The sequence below is a fragment of the Rhinoderma darwinii genome, chromosome 9 (assembly GCF_050947455.1).
Source record: "Rhinoderma darwinii isolate aRhiDar2 chromosome 9, aRhiDar2.hap1, whole genome shotgun sequence".
Lineage (NCBI taxonomy): Eukaryota > Metazoa > Chordata > Amphibia > Anura > Rhinodermatidae > Rhinoderma > Rhinoderma darwinii.
The window spans coordinates 28,788,753-28,805,877 of record NC_134695.1 but is presented as its reverse complement, the minus strand read 5'-3'; the positions used below and the strand labels follow the sequence as shown (position 1 = coordinate 28,805,877).

The 17,125-nt window shown below is 43.6% G+C and overlaps 1 protein-coding gene across 1 annotated transcript in view; it reads left to right on the top strand.

Moving 5' to 3' along the window:
• Positions 1-289: 289 nt before the first annotated feature.
• The window catches only part of LOC142660157 (chymotrypsinogen A-like), a 38,542-nt gene continuing 21,706 nt past the window's right edge, over positions 290-17,125 (top strand). Inside the window, exons 1-3 of the mRNA XM_075836740.1 lie at positions 290-429; positions 6,997-7,057; positions 8,615-8,657. Coding sequence (XP_075692855.1) covers positions 290-429; positions 6,997-7,057; positions 8,615-8,657 — 244 coding nt within the window. The remainder of the gene's footprint in view (positions 430-6,996; positions 7,058-8,614; positions 8,658-17,125) is intronic.

Genomic DNA, 17,125 nt, shown 5'->3' with positions numbered 1-17,125 from the left:
AGAAGGCTAACCCTCTGGTCCGATCCCCCAAAGAGCTTCTGTAGCACAAATTGCTGAAATTTACTGCTGGATATGATAGAAAGTGTCAGAGCAATGCAGCTTTCTGCTTGGGGCTGCGTAGTCGCAGACCGTTTATAGTGCACATGCTGACCCTTGTCCACCATTGGGCACATGAGCATCAGAAGTGGAGCAATGGAAGAAGGCGGACTGGTCTGATGAATCACGTTTCACATCATGTGGATGGCCTGGTGCGTGTGCGTCACTTACCTGGGGAAGAGATGGCACCAGGATGCATTATGGTAAAAAGACAAGCTGGCAGAGGCAGAGTAATGCTCGGGGCAATGTGCTGATGGGAAATCATGGGATCTGGCATTCATGTGGATTTGACAAGTACGGTAGTACCACCTACCTAAACATCGCTGCAGACAAGTACACTCCTTCATGGTAATGATATTAACTAATGGCAGTGCCCTCTGTCAGCAGGATAATACCCCCTGACACACTGCAAACATTGTGCAGGATTGGTTTGAGGAACATAACAAAGACTTCAAGGTGTTGTCTCCAAATTCCCCAGATCTCAATTTGATGGATCATCTGTGGAATATTCTGGAAAAACTAGTCCGATTCATGGAGGCCACACCTCGCAATTTACTGGACTTAGGGTGCACTCACATGTGGAATACTTGCATTGTATTTTTGCTGAGTAAAAATACAGTGTAAGCCTATAGAAAATATAATCTGTAACACAAACAGATTTCTATAGTTATGGGGTTGAGAAATATATTTCCCATAGGCATACATTGTAAACTTTTGAGGAAATACAGTGCAAGTATGCCCTGTGTAAGCTCACCCTTAACCCCTTCCCGCCGCAGCCACTTTTGGACCAAATGACAGAGCCACATTTTTTAAATCTGCCATGTGTTAATATATGTGGTGATAACTTCGGAATGCTTTTACCTATCCAAGCGATTCTGAGATTGTTTTCTCGTGACATATTGTACTGTATGTTAGTGAAAAAATTTGGTCGATATATTGAATATTTTTTTGGGAAAAACTGCAAAATTTTGAGAAAATTTGCAAAAAATTAACATTTTCTATATCGACCACATTTTTTTGTCTTGTAAGACAGATAGTAATACCACACAAAATAGTTACTAGTTAACATTTCCCATATGTCTACTTTAGATTGGCATCGTTTTTTGAACATCCTTTTATTTTTCTAGGATGTTAAAAGGCTTATAAGTTTAGCAGCAATTTCTCACATTTTCAAGAATTTTTTTTTTAGGGAACAGTTCAGTTGTGAAGTGGCTCTGAGGGCCTTATATATTAGAAACCCCCACAAATCACTCCACTTTAAAAACTGCACCCCTCTATGTATTCAAAACAGCATCCAGAAAGTTTGTTAAGCCTTTAGGCGTTTTACAGGAATTAAAGCAAAGTGGAAAGGAAACTTGCAAATGTAATTTGTTTTTTGCAGAAATTCTATTTTAACAATTTTTTCCTGTAATACTGAAGGTTTTACCAGAGAAACACAATTGAATATTTATTGCCCTGATTCTGTGGATTTTAGAAATATCCCCCATGTGGCCCTAGTGTGCTAATCAACTGAAACAAAGACCCCAGAAGCAAAGGTGCACCTAGTGGATTTTAAAGGTCTTCCTTTTCTTAGATTATATTTCAGGCACCATGTCAGGTTAAAAGAGGTCTTGTGGTGCCGAAACAAAGGAAACACCCCATAAACTGCTGTTTGGGCAAGCGGCAGGACTCGGAAGGGAAGGCACACCATTTAGCTTTTGGAGCACAGATTTTGCTGGATTGATTTCTCTGCACCATGTCACATTTGTAAAGCTTCTAAGGTACCAGTACAGTGGAAATCCCCCAAAAGTGACTCCATTTGGGAAACTACACCCCTTGAGGAATTCATCTAGGGGTGTAGTGAGCATTTTGACCCCACAGGTGTTTCATAGATTTCATTAGAATTGGGCAGTGAAAATGAAAAAATACATTATTTTCCAATAAGATGTAGCTTTACCTCAAAATTTTTAACTTTTTGCAACAAATAAATGATGAAAAGCACCCCAACATTTGTAAAGCAACTTCTCCAGAGTACGGAAATACCAAACATGTGGTTATAAACTGCTGTTTGGGCAAGCGGCAGGATTCAGAAGGGAAGGCACACCATTTAGCTCCTAAGGTACCAGTACAGTGGAAACCTCCCAAAAGTGACTCCATTTTGAAAACTACACCCCTCAAGGAGTTTTTCAAGTGGTGTAGTGAGCATTTTTCACAAGGGGTTAAAGGAGAAAAAGCACCCACAGTTTGTTACGCAATTTCTTCTGAATACAGCAATACCCCATTTGTGGAGATAAACTGCTGTTTGAGCACATGGCAGGGCTCAGAAGGTAAAGAGCACCATGCAACATATGAGGCCTACTACGATGGCATTTACTGCCCTGTGTCATGAAAACAGAGGATCTGGGGTGTGAAAACATTAGAAACCCAGAAAAGTTACCCCATTTAGGAAACTAAACCCCTTCAAAGAATTAATCTAGCGGTATAGTGAGAAGACTTAGATTGTAATGTAACACCTTTCAAGGTATACATCTAGGGGTATAGTGGGAATTTTTAAATTGTGAAGTGACAACCCTCTAGGTATTCATCTAGGGGTATAATAAGAAATACTTTAATTTTAGTAACTAAGGAGGACAACCTGGAAAACCCGTAATGGAGGGAGAGGGAATGGCAGGTCCCACTACCAACCTACCCACCATTCCATAAAATCCAACCCAAAAAATAAATCAAAGGCCTCAGCAAAAAGAGATTTGCTCAGACAACCAATCACATCTGGATTTATTCCTCTCACCCAGATTTGCAACCTGGATGAGACAGACACTCTCTTGGGTCCTTGGTACAGTGAGAATTTTTAGTTTTGTTTTAGTTGGTTTTTTACAAATTTTAAATGATCTAATTTTAAATTGGACTGTTCAGTAAAAAAATAAATAATTGGTCATGGCCAATATGGGAGACAGAAAAGGTGAATGAAGAATAAATAAATAAAAAATCCAAGGAGCTGTGATATATTTTGAAACATTGTTTCATGCACAGGCCGGGATTTGTGGGACACGTCTCACATTCATATGTGGTGTCCTTACGAATGCCCCGCTTGTCGCGCACACAGCATTTTTTCGCGGGCTTCTGGTTTTTTTTAGTGGGGGGGGGGGGGGGTTCTGTGGGGAAATGCTGGCCAGGAATTATCCTGCTGACAGAAGAACCAGATGAACTGCAAACTCCTACCTGGTCAGCAAATATCAGGGACTTGATAACTTTTTCCTGAAATTAGGGGAACGTATCCCCACTGCCGGCATATCTGCAGAGGACAAAGGCGTTGTATAAAGCCATCTGTGTAAGATGCACAGACAGCTTTTTATACCATACCTTGGTCTTGCGCATGGCGCTGTATGGTTTTATGACCAGGTCAACGCCACCCATATATTTGTTGTACTGTACACAAAATGGTTTGGGAACTTGGGTGTTGGATCCACGTACAGGGACAAAGCTGCCTCTGCTGTCGTGAATGCTGGTCAGTATATGGACATCCCTTTTATCCTTATACTTCAGGAGCAGCAGATCGTCGCTGCGGACAGCTCTGCTCTCTCCTAATTTTAGTATCTGACCAAGCAAATTTTTGGGGAGACCCTTCTGATTTTTGCGGATTGTTCAGCACGCCAAGGTGGATCTGGATGAGAGAACTTTTAGCAATGGGACACTGTTATAAAAGTTGTCCAGATATAAATTATATCCTTTGCCGAGCAAAGGATGAGTAAGATCCCATACAATCTTTCCACTAACTAGGAAGGGGGGGCATTCTGGGGGATCTATATGGGAGTCTTTTCCCTCATAAATCCTAAAAGTGTAAGTGTAACCGGTGGCACTTTCACATAGTTTGTACAGTTTTATGCCATACCGGGCTCTTTTATTGGGTAGATACTGCCTGAAGTGCAGTCTACCCTTGAAGCTTACCAATGACTCATCCACAGAAATATTTTGTTGGGGGGTATAAACTTGGGAAAATCTTTCGGAGTGGTGGGCAATTAATGGTTTTATTTTATAGAGCCTATCAAAATTTGGGACCTGTGCGGGTGGGCATGGATGCAGGAACTTTAGGATGGCTACAAATCGTGTCCTTGTCATTACTGTGCGGCAAAGGGGGGTGTTATATAAAATATCAGGGGACCAATAGTCGCTAATACTGGGCTTTTTTTACGAGACCAAAGCTTAAAAATAAGCCCCAAAACGTTTGCAATTCCACTGCGTTTGTGGGGGTCCAATTTTGGCCTCTCCCATAAAAAGAGTCAGGATTCTGGGAGATAAATTGTTCCGCAAAGATATTGGTCTGCTGGACCATTAAATCTAAAAGGGCGTCCAAAAAAAACCCGTTAAAATAATCAATGGGGCTGAAACCCATAGTGTCAATTTGAATGCCTGAGGAGGCTGTAAATTCAGGCACCTGGGGGGTATAATTGTCCGCAGCTTCCCAGGTCAGCTCAGGCAGAGCAGGACCTACAGCTCTTCTGCGCTTACGGGGGGGGGGGGGCAGATTCAGAGTCACTGGATACAGATGAGGATGAAAGCACGAACTGTGCTTCACCTTCACTTGCGCTGTCCGTATCGGAACACATAATTTGATATGCTTTCTCGGCTGTGAAGACTCTTTTGACCATATTAAATAATTTAATTCAGCTACAAACTAACACATTTTTTTTGTAACTTTTTTAAAAAAAACATTTTTTTTAACAAAAAATAAACAGCGCTACTCTCAACTGGGATATGAGAACAGACAAGCGACCCTGCTGTATTCAATTAGTAAGGGTACCCTATCTACCGGGGGAAAAACGAAATGAGACATGGCATTGCTACCTAACAGGGAACTTGAGCAGTGGGCAATCTAGGGACACAACAGGGTGATGGCAACCAGGTACTGCGACAAGTGATAGCTAGGCACAGATCACAGCACGGCAGAAGGACACTGTGGGTGACTGAAATTATGTAATTATATAATTATATATTTGATAACCAGTGGGCACCAAAGGTGGTGATCAGTGGGCACAAAAGGCAAAAGGGGCAGATCGCTGTTTTTGACTGGCCAATCACAGTGCTTGCAGGCACGGGACCACTCTGATTGGTCCTGTGCCGTGAGTCCTGCTCGGCAACTGTCTATGACAGTTGCGATCAGGACGCTTTCACTATGTCTATTGACACGGTGGCAGTTTAACCCCTTAACGCTCAGTGACGTACTATTCCGTCATGGAAACCATCCCGTTCGCGCTCCATGACGGAATAGTACGTCACGGGAGTAACGGCCATTTCGGTCAGTGATTAGCTGACATCTCCAATACACTGCACTGTGCAGTGTATTAGAATTGCGATCAGGGCCTCCTGCCCTCAAGTCCCCTAGTGGGACAAAGTAATAAAGTAAAAAAAAAGTTGTGTAAAAATAAGAAAATAAAAGTTTTAAAAGTAAAAATCCCCGTTTTTCCCTTATTAGTCCTTTATTATTAATACAAATAAATAAACAAATAAACTATACATAATTGGTATCGCCGCATCCTTAACGGCCTGATCTCCAAAATTATATTGTGTTTTATCCCGCGCGGTAAACGCCATAAAAGAAAATAATAATAAACCATACCAGAATCACAATTGTTTGGTCACTTCACCTTCCAAAAAATGGAATAAAAAAGAGATCATAAAGTCGCATGTACCTAAAAATGGTACTGATCGAAACTACAGTTCGTTACGCAAAAAACAAGTCCCCGCACGGCTTTCTTGATTGAAAAATAAATAAAGTTCTGGCTCTTAGAATAAGGTAACACAAAAAGTGAATGATTTTTTCCAAAAAGTATTTTATTGTGCAAACGTCATAAGACATAAAAAAAACTATAAACATATGGTATCGCCGTAATCGTATCGCCCCGCAGAATAAAGTGAATATGTCATTTATATCGCACGGTGAACGCTGTAAAAAAAATAGAATAAAAAACAATAGTAGAATTGCTGTTTTTTAGTCACCACGCCACTTAAAGAGGCTCTGTCACCAGATTTTGCAACCCCTATCTGCTATTGCAGCAGATCGGCGCTGCAATGTAGATTACAGTAACGTTTTTATTTTTAAAAAACGAGCATTTTTGGCCAAGTTATGGCCATTTTTGTATTTATGCAAAAGTCCAAGTGGGTGTGTTTAAAGTAAAAGTCCAAGTGGGCGTGTATTATGTGCGTACATCGGGGCGTTTTTACTACTTTTACTAGCTGGGCGTTCTGACGAGAAGTATCATCCACTTCTCTTCAGAACGCCCAGCTTCTGGCAGTGCAGACACAGCCGAGGAACGGGAACACTGGAACTGGAAAACACTCAAGGAACCATTTGCAAAGATAGACATGGGTAGATACACGCTCAGGCAATGCAGGGAGGGGCAGAGCACTTCTTGTAGTCCAGGGTGATCTGGGAACAATCAGCTCAATCTCACACATGTGTGCGCTCTGGCTCCTTAAGGCTGGACTGAGATCGCGAGCGCACCCTAGTGGTAACTGCGGAACAGGATGGCCGCATGTGCAGACATCTCTGGAGAGAAGGGCGTCGACAGGATGGGAGGAGTTCGTGGTCAGCGACCACTGACATTACAGGTACTATATCCGATGAAACATAATTTATTCCTTTGTTTAATTTTTTTTTTAATCACATTCTTTGTAATAAGGCTTATGGCCCCTTATATTTCTTAATGACACATGGTTACCTATTTATTGTCCTTTCTTATGTACTATATATAACAGAGGCCTATTATATTTTGTGGGTAACTATCACATGGGTTGTGATACTAAACTGTTCTCGTTTCACAGTTATTGTTAATGATTATATCTATATATGTATATCGTTTCACTTAACATGGTTGTTTTTGCATCTTTTTATTTAAAAAAATTTTTGTTGGGTTTTATTCAAAGATGTGTGCTATTCGCTATATCGCCACTCCTTGAAGCTTCTTATACCGGAAGTGAGACCTGGGTACGTCACTTTCGTGACATGATCTGGGTTGTCTCTTAGTTTGACTTATAATTAGTAGGAAAATAGAAAGAGGTAATTACATAGGTTCGCTCAACGCGTTTCCACTGTGTTAGTTCCTGCGTTAATTGATTCCACGTCTTAAGTATTGCAGGTGCTCGAAAATACTCCAAGAAGAATCCTGAGTCGACAGCAGGTATACAAGGCAATAGAAGAGGACAAAAAATGGTGTATCCTGAACTCTGGTAAAAAAAAAAAATCGGCTTTATTTTTTTTAAAAAACAGAACAATTAAAATGAAAGTCCCGGGACCACGCTTACGCGTTTCGAACCTCTGGGGTTCTTAATCATAGCTCGGTAACCCACTTTTAGGTTCAAATATTTATACCCTATATCCCAAGTCAGGTGATATCCTGTGGGTTGGGTTAAAAATGAACCATTTCACAATTTTACTGAATCTTATGACAACATCGGTATAACATTTATTTTCTAAATACATTAGTATGTGTTTGCTGCTAGAAATGTATTAATTATTATAAGGATGATTTATTCATTTAACTTATAACAAAATTCTAACAATAGTTTGTACATGACTTGAGAAATATCTTTCTTGATTGATCCCAGACTACCTCAGGTGTGTTAGCTCCATGATGTCACGTAAGGAGTGTGAAGGCCATATAAGCTGTATTATAATTTGACAGATGTCAAATGTGTACAAATACTTATTATTACATTGAAAAATGTTGTAATGGTGAAATTCCACATCTGTCAAATTATAGTATTTTTACACATTTGACATCTGTCAAATTATAATACAACTTATACGGCCTTCACACTCTTTACGTGACCTCATGGAGCTAACACACCTGAGCTAGTCTGGAATCAATCAAAGATATTTCTCAAGTCATGTCCAAACTATTGTTAGAATTTTGTTATAAGTTAAATGAATATATCATCCTTATAATAATGAATACATTTCTAGCAGCAAACACATACTAATGTATTTAGAAAATAAATGTTGTCATAAGATTCAGTAAAATTGTGAAATGGTTCATTTTTAACCTAACCCACAGGATATCACCTAACTTGGGATATAAGGTATAAATATGTGAACCTAAAAGTGGGTTACCGAGCTATGATTGAGAACCCCAGAGGTTCGAAACGCGGAAGCGTGGTTCAGGGATTTAAATTTTAATTGTTCTGTTTTTTTAAAATGACCGAATAAAGACGTTTTTTTTTTTTTTTTTTACCAGAGTGCTGTCCTCTTCTATTGTCTGAGTTTGACTCCTTATCAGGGGAGACAACTCATTTACGCATACTATTTTGCATTATTTATTAGCGCTTGCGCATATCTTATCGTTATTTGATGTGTAAACAGGAAGTGGGACAGTGTGTATTTTTTTAAACCGTTGAAGTGGGGTAGTGTGTGCCCCGGTAACCGGAAGTGGGGCAGAGTGTATCCCGGTAACAGGAAGTGCGGCACAGTGTAACCCGGTAACAGGAAGTGGGGCAGTGTGTATCCCGGTAACAGGAAGTGGGGCAGTGTGTATCCCGGTAACAGGAAGTGGGGCAATATGGATATCTGAAGCAGGAAGTCGGGCAGTGTGTGTAATGTGAATGTCATTAACTTCCTAGTTCCTGTTTAGATTTGGTGCCTAAATTGTGTGTGGGATGGAGAGTGTTTTTTGTAAATCAGGCATGACGTCCTATGGGCTGAGGGGAGTCTTGTCCATGTACATCACAGCCACCGCTAGTTCCATTCCTTTGCCAATTCTATGTACCCATTGATTATATTGTACCATTAGGGATATAAAATACAGCATTTTTTCCAAAGAGAGTTACCCCCCCTGATGAAGCTGTACCAAAGGTGCCCTCACCCCACTCTTGCCCTCACCCCACTCTTGCCCTCACAGGACCTGGCCTTTAATTCCACCAGCATGGTGTGGTAATCGCACCTTTTTCTATTTTGCACACTGTCTTTATTTGCTTGCATTGCCTTTGCATGCTATATTTCACGTTGCATTTTCAGCCATTCAAATGCAGATTTTTTCCGCGTGTCGTTTCTCCTGTCTAAATTCTATTAGGGCAAAAGTGGGTTTCTCTTTGGCATTTATTCAAGTCATGGACATGTGCGCTCTTTTTTTATTTTTTCAATTGTTTATATATATATATATATATATATATATATATATATATATAAAAATTTATTATTATTTATTTTTTCCTTTTGAGTACTGCTGTGCCCATTGTTTGTACTTTTTCATGTATATTGTAATGAAGTAACTTACATTGTGATGAATGTGCAGCTCTAATAGCATTTCTTCCTCTTCTTCTTGTGTAATTGTTACACATTTGTTGAGTCAGCACTCCAAGCACTTTTTTACATATAGTGTCGTGCCCACCGTTTTTCTTTGTTTCACAAAAAAACAAAAAAAACATTGATAAAGCCTTTGAGGGTGTTTTTTTTTTTTTTCTTTACATTCAGAAAAAATATTAGAAATAACACAAAATCAAGACTAGTGCAGAGGAGGGTCTGACATCACATGTGGCACATTTAGGACATGTTCTCATGCAGAATGCTACCTTGCAGTTTGCCACCCCATCATCTTCTCAAGAGCATCACCCTACATATCCCACTCATGCAGAACATCTTCACCACAAGGTGCCAAAGTAGAGAGAATCCCCCCCCCCCCCCCCATTCCCTCTCTCCCCCTCTCTCCTCATGCCCCCTTCCCTCCAGTGGCAGATTAAGTAGGCCCTGGACTATTCCACAAACTTGGGCCCTCCTTCCCCACCGCCGCTCTGCTGTGTCTATAGTGAACACCACCTTCCTGTGAGAGCATTGACAAATGGGTGTTACGATTCCTCTTGTCAAAGGGCTGTGTCCCTACATACTGACAGTATTCAACCATCGCTGACCGTATCACACTGTGTAGGAACATATCCTCCTGATAATGGGAATAGTAACATGCATTTGTATATTAGTCTTGGGTACACAAAGACTTTATGTGGAATACAAGGATTTCCTACAAAAGACATGTCAGGAGAGGGGACAGAGCCTCTATAGATCCAGTGACGTCTTCTCTGATGGAGGTCGTTCTCTTTTCTTCTCCATCTGGACACAAACCAGTATGGCGACTTGCTCCTCGCTTCTGCAGCCATTTCTAGCCTCTATAGAAACAAAAAAATGTAGACACCAAGGCCCAGAACCATAAATTAAAGGGGTTGTCGGGGCACGGACCAGTTTTTCATACTGATGACCTATCGATGTGCCCGGACGACCCCTTTTACTCAGACTAATAAATTAGAATACATACAGACCCCAGACTTTCTAAACTATTGCCATCACCAAACCAGACCCCCCCCCCCCAAGCAAATACGGACCCCAGAACAAGCACGGTTAAATAATACAGACCCCAGACCCGGCCCCCTAAATACAGACCCCATAAACTAATACAGACCCCATACCTGACTCTCTAAACTAATACAGAAGCTGACCCCCTAAATACAGACCCCCCTTAAACTAATACAGACCCCAGACCAGACCCCCTAAATACAGACTCTTTAGACAAATCCATGATCCCCCTATACTTACCTAGCAGCTCACCTCACCACACCTCCCGGTCTTCTCTCTTGCTGCTGTTGTAGGAGCTGCGGTCATGTGACAAGCCGGTCTCTAATCAGTAACAAGAACTACAGACATAAGGTTATGTGACCTTTATGTCTGCAGGTCCTTTACAGGACATAAACAATGCCGTTATGTCGCGGTTTTTGCAAAAACGCATTGTACATGGGGCAGCCATGGGCCCCCTGGGAGCCTCGGGCGGCCGCCCAAAATGCCCAATGATAATCCGCCATTGCTTCTCTCACACAGACTGCTTCCTATGCCCCCTTCTCTCACACACACACACTGCTCCCTGTTTTCACACAGACTGCTTCATGTGCCCCTCTTATACGCACGCATGAAGTTATCAGAGCCCCTTTAGCCCACTAGGACATAGCCTCTACAATTACCCCCACACCACTAACAAGCATTCAACCATTCCCAATATGCCTTTAGTAACCCCCTACAACGCTAACTAGCATTCCACCACTGGGACCTGCACCCATCTCCAGAACGGAGGTCCTCTAAATGAATGAAAATATGGGCTCTACAATGAATACTATGGGAGTAAAGCCCTGTTCAAATCACATTGGGTTTTCAGTTTAGAATGTACATCAGTAAAGTTCTCGGCTTAGTGTAATCCTAGTACTCCATTAGTCCAATGGAGGCCAAAAGAGAGCCTTTGTTGGGTCTGTATGCATCGGTATACCATTAAAAACAATGTATGGAATAGCGCAGTGGACTCCGCTATTCCATGCAACGGAATCCAGTAAAAAAAAAAAAAAAAAAAAAAGTATACCTCGCAGTATATATTTTTTTTTTCATTTTTAACATGAAAGCCTATTTGTGACAAATGGCACTGTATGACGGCCGTCTCAGGCCTCCGTCTGACGTATACGTCAGAAACTTTTCCCGACTTCGGCTGCAGTAACTATGCGCTGTTGCTATGGGGACTGAGCTTTGGTTCCCCACAGCCGATTTCAACCATACAAATGGCCACACACTGGTTCTCCACCGCACACCCCCCCCCCCCCCTGGCTCCACAGCTCTGCACTGTACCTCAGTGTCCCCGTCAGTCAGTGAATGTCGGAGGAGTGGAGGTCTCGGGTTGGGCCCAGGCTGGAGACGATGTCTCAGGAGGGAGGGAGTAGGGGGAGCGAGTAGAAAACAGGGCTGTAATGATACTCAATAATATGCTAGATCCCAGCAGTCAGGAGTCTCCCTAGCTGGTCTGTTGCCTTTCAAAACACTGACATTTCTTTACACACTTCTGGTGCATCTAAAAACATCTGTCATATTTCACACAAACGCTTAGGCTACATTCACACGTCGAATAATTGCCATGGATTTTCAAAAATCTGCAGGATATTACATTAGCAGCAAAGTCGATGAGATTTTAAAAATCTTATCTACACGCTATAGAATATTTCCATGCAGAAATTCACCTGTGGTGTGAATTTTGTTATCTACAAAATGTCAATTTATGCTGCGTCATTGTTGCATGTTTGTTGCTCATTGTTGCATGTTTGTTGCTGCCTTACTCATTGAGTTCAGTGGTGAAGTGGAATTCTGCATCACGTAGCAAATGTTGTATATTTTGCTGTGGAAAAAAATGCAAATTCACAGGAAAAAAAAGTCCATACTGACCTCCCCAGGTTTTCCCATATCGACGCATCACTCCTCCACCCGTCTGGTCTCAGTGCTGCCCACCTCTTGTGATGATAATACATCTTATGTGACCGCCGCAGCCAATCATAGGCTACAATGGTAACATGGGAGAAAGCATCATGGCAGGAGGCTGGCAACAGAGACACTAGCCCTGTGAGGAGTAATGTGTTGCTATGAGAGACCAGGGAGATGTGAGTATGGACTTTTATTTCTTTTTTATCCCCTTCAAAACAGCTGGTTGGTGGGGGTGCCCTACCCATCAGGTATTGATGGCTTATCCTGAGGATAGGCCATCAATTTCTTAGGACTGGAAAACCCCTTTTAAACACGTTTTGGTGTGGACTTTCATCAGGAATTCCCTGCAGTATCTGGGTCAAATTAGCTGCATAGTTTTCTGCAGCAAATCTGACCCATCTGATCATACCCTAACTCTACTTAACTCTGCCACTGCCACTTGTATACTACCAGTAATCAGCGACCAGAGTATTTCTGTCTGCACAGAAACACCAAGACTGGAATATTCCAAAACATGAGCCATTACCCCCATCTAGTGGTAACCCTTATGTCTGAGTAGACAAGCTGAAGCTCAATGTGGAAGTAGTGGCGCCTGAGAGAACTGCTCAGGGTACGCTACAAAATTATGAATAGCAGGTGTACACACATGTATCACTTTTTTACATTCAGACTTGGTTTTGTTGATTTTTCTACCTTTACACCAGTCAATTATTGCTACCTGTAAATTTACCGGGCCACTGTGCCCCCATTCAAATGATTTGGCATTACACTAAGGCTATGTTCACACATAGCAGGAATGCTGCAGATTTTCCATCCAGGTATGTGGGCGGAAAATCTACAGCGGAATACAGTATTAAATCTTTTCTATACACTACAGAAAATTTTACGCATGGAAATTGATCTGCCGTGCAGACTTTTAAATGTTTTCTGGACAGAGCATAGATTTGTTGCAGATTTTATCAGGGTGGTCAAAATCTGCTACAAATACCAATTACTCACGGATCCACAGAAAAATCCATACGTTTGGCCAATTGTAATAAAAAACACACTATTCACCTTCCCAATCTTCTGCTGCTCCGTTGGTAACGCTAGTCAGGTCCATCGCTGGTCTCTGTATCCACGTGATGACGTGTCATGCAGGCCCATGATCGCTGCTTGACGACATAGGACTTTTTTCAACCGTACTCACTATATAACTTATGACGACATGTCATCACTGGAGGACAGGACATAGAGACAGGATTGTAATAACCTGGACGATTAATTTATCAGATTATTCAGTGAGAAATGCGAACAGTATAACAAATAAACCAAAAAACTGCAGAAAATCAAATTTTTTTCTATATTAGCACCACAAAAAAAACAAATTACATGGTCATTTATATGTATTCCCAAACCGCACCGAAAAAAATTAAATTTCTCCCAGATAAAACAAGGCTTGGTGGCGTAACTACTGCCTCAGCGGCAGCATGAGGGGGCCCGTGCTGCCCGCCGACACGCCCCCCCCCCCCCCCCCGTTTGCCCGGTGGCACAGCTAGCAGCGACGCTAATACGGGACCCACGCCACTGAATTTCTAACATTTATGGACCGGGCGGCATGGGCCTTCTCATGCCCGGTGGCGTCACTAGCACCGGAGGGGGCCCCGGTGCTAGCAACAGCCACCGCTCTTGCAGTAATTGTACCTGCATCTATAGCACGCACGTACAAATACATTAGCGCTGAATGGCCGGGCACGTTCCGTGCCCGACCATTCAGCGCCTTACAATGACGCTGATTGCCAATCAGCGCTTCCGTGGTTGAAAGGCGCTGATTGACGGGGCAAGTCATTCTGCCCTGCCAATCAGTGCCTTTGAACGACGCGCCGCTAGTTCAGCACCAGCAGACCTGCTTAGAAGAGAGCAGGTCTGCATTGTTACCGGACGGCACGGGAACGGGTTCATGTATGTAAAGGTTTTTTTCTTGGTTTTTTTTTCTACTAAAACTTTGAGTGGCTGTCACGAAGGGTCTGTGGAACCACTGGGCCGTACCGTCTTTCCTCTCACTCTCTTGGTGTCCAAGATCCCCTTGACCTCAAAGATGTCCGAAGGGCCGCTGGAGGCAACCGCAGGGCTGGGAGTCTTGGAATAGCGGTTCAGAATTACCAGTTTCAGGAGGGAGACATGGAAGGAGTTGGGAATCCTGAGGGTAAGGAGGCAGCCGAAGCTTGTAGGTGACAGAGTTGATCTGCTGCAGGATCTCGAATGGTCCGAGGAACCTGGGGGAAAATTTGCATGACGGTACCCTCAGTCGGATATTCCTGGAAGACAGCCAGACCCTTGTGCCAGGAAGAAATCAAGGAGGCTCTCTTCTCCTTGTGTCAGCCTTCCGTTTCATGCGGTCCACTGCCATTAGGATAGAGGATCGAGTCTGCTGCCAGATCTGCAGGAAGTCTCTAAACGTGGAGTCAGCCGCTGGGACCTCGGAAGTATCAGGCACCGGGAGAGGAATTTGTGGGTGCTGGCCGTAGACAATGCAGAATGGTGTATTCCTAGTAGACTCGCTGGTGTGATTATTATATGATAACTCAGCCCAGGGAAGCAGCTGCACCTAGTCATCATGCTGCTTGGAGATGAAGTGGTGTAGGTAGTTCTCCAAAATCTGATTGATCCTCTCGACCTGACCATTAGACTGAGGATGGTAGGCTGAGGAAAAGTCCAACTTCACGCCAAAGAGTCCGCAGAGGGCTCTCCAGAACCTCGAGGTAAACTGAACCCCCCAATCAGACACAATATGCTGCGGCAAGCCGTGCAGGCGGAAGATGTGTTGGATGAATAACTTGGCCAACTGAGGAGCAGAAGGAAGACCGGTCAGAGGATCAAAGTGAGAATCTTCAAAAGTCCACCACCACCCAGACAGCACTGCATCCAGCATGGAGAGGCAGGTCCGTGATAAAGTCCATAGCTATATGCTGCCAGGGAGCATTGGGCACAGGCAATGGCTGGAGCAGACCAGCAGGTCTGGAGTGGGCAGCCTTGTTGGCTGCACATAAAGAACAGGAAGAAACGAAGTCCGCAATATCCTTGGGCAGCGTGGGCCACCAGAAATGACGAGCAATCAAATCCCGGGTCTTACGGAGACCTGCCAGTCTAGAGGAGTGCCCTCATCGGAGGATTCTTCCACGGTCAGCCAGGCGCACAAAAGTCCTCCCTGGAGGAATGTTCCCAACTTGCAGGGGATTGACAGAGACAATGCAAGACGGATAAATGATGTTCTGTGGAATCTCCATGGTCTTCTGTCTCAAAAGACCTGGACAAGGCATCGGCCCGCACATTCTTGTCAGCTGGACGATAATGGAGCTCAAACTGGAACCTGGTAAAGAACAGTGACCACCTGGCCTGACGAGGGTTCAGCCGTTGGGCTACCTGAAGATAGGTAAGGTTCTTATGGTCTGTAAAAATCAGGATGGGATGAGCTGCGCCCTCTTGTAGATGTCTCCACTCCTCCAGAGCCAATTTGATGGCCAGTAACTCCCGATCCCCAATCGAGTAGTTGCGTTCTCCGGAAGAAAAGAGCTTAGAAAAATACCCACATACCATTGACTTGCCCTTGGAGCCTCCCTGGAAGAGGAGTGCACCAGCACCGACAGAGGATGCGTCCACCTCCAACAAGAACTGTCGAGAAACATCTGGATGATGGAGGATAGAGGCTGACGTGAAGGCACTCTTCAGGCTATTGAATGCGGACTCTGCCTCAGGAGCCCACGCCTTGGCGTTCTTGCCCTTCTTATTGAGGTTAGAGATAGGAGAAGTCAGTGAGGAGAAGTTTGGAATAAACTGTTTGTAAAAATTGGCGAATCCCAGAAAGCGCTGTATGGCCCTCAAGCCTTGAGGGCGTGGCCATTCCAGGACAGACTTTACCTTTTAAGGATCCATCTCGAGACCTTGATTCGAGACGATATAGCCCAGGAAGGGTAGATCATCTTTTTCAAACACGCACTTTTCCAACTTGGCGTACAGACGATTCTCCCTTAACCGCAGCAAAACTTGACGGACAACGGACATGTCTCTGATGCGTCATAGGATCTGGAGTAAAAATCAAGAGATCATCAAGATAGATTACTACACAAACATAGAGGAGGTCACGGAAAATGTCATTAACAGACTCCTGGAAGACCGCGGGAGCATTACACAGGCCGAAGGGCATTACTAGATATTCATAGTGTCCATCACGGGTGTTAAATGCAGTCTTCCATTCATCACCCTGGCGAATCCGGACTAGGTTGTAAGCCCCACGCAGGTTTAGTTTGGAAAAAATCTTGGCACCACGTAAATGATCAAACAGTTCTGAGATCAGTGGCAACGGATATTTTATTTTTCACCGTGATCTGGTTGAGACCTCGGTAGTCAAATCAAGGATGAACAGAACCATCCTTCTTTTTGATGAAGAAGAACCCGGCTCCTGCCGGGGAGGAAGACTTCCGTATGAAGCCCCTCTCCAAGTTCTCCTTCACATAGGCGGTCATGGACAGAGTCTCTTGCAAGGAGAGAGGATATACCCTACCATGGGGAAGGGATGCACCAGGAGTCAGCTCGATAGGGCAGTCATACGCCCGGTGTGGAGGCAATGCCTCCGCCTCCCTCTTGCTGAAGACGTCCGAAAGTGCAGCATAATTACCCGCCAATCCTGCCAATGACCGAGGCAGCGAAGGCTGAGCTGAACAAATCTGTACCAGGCCTCAGCGGCTTGGTCACAGCTATAACTGGATCTGGCAGAGGTAGTCCATTCACTGATGCAACCGTCAATGG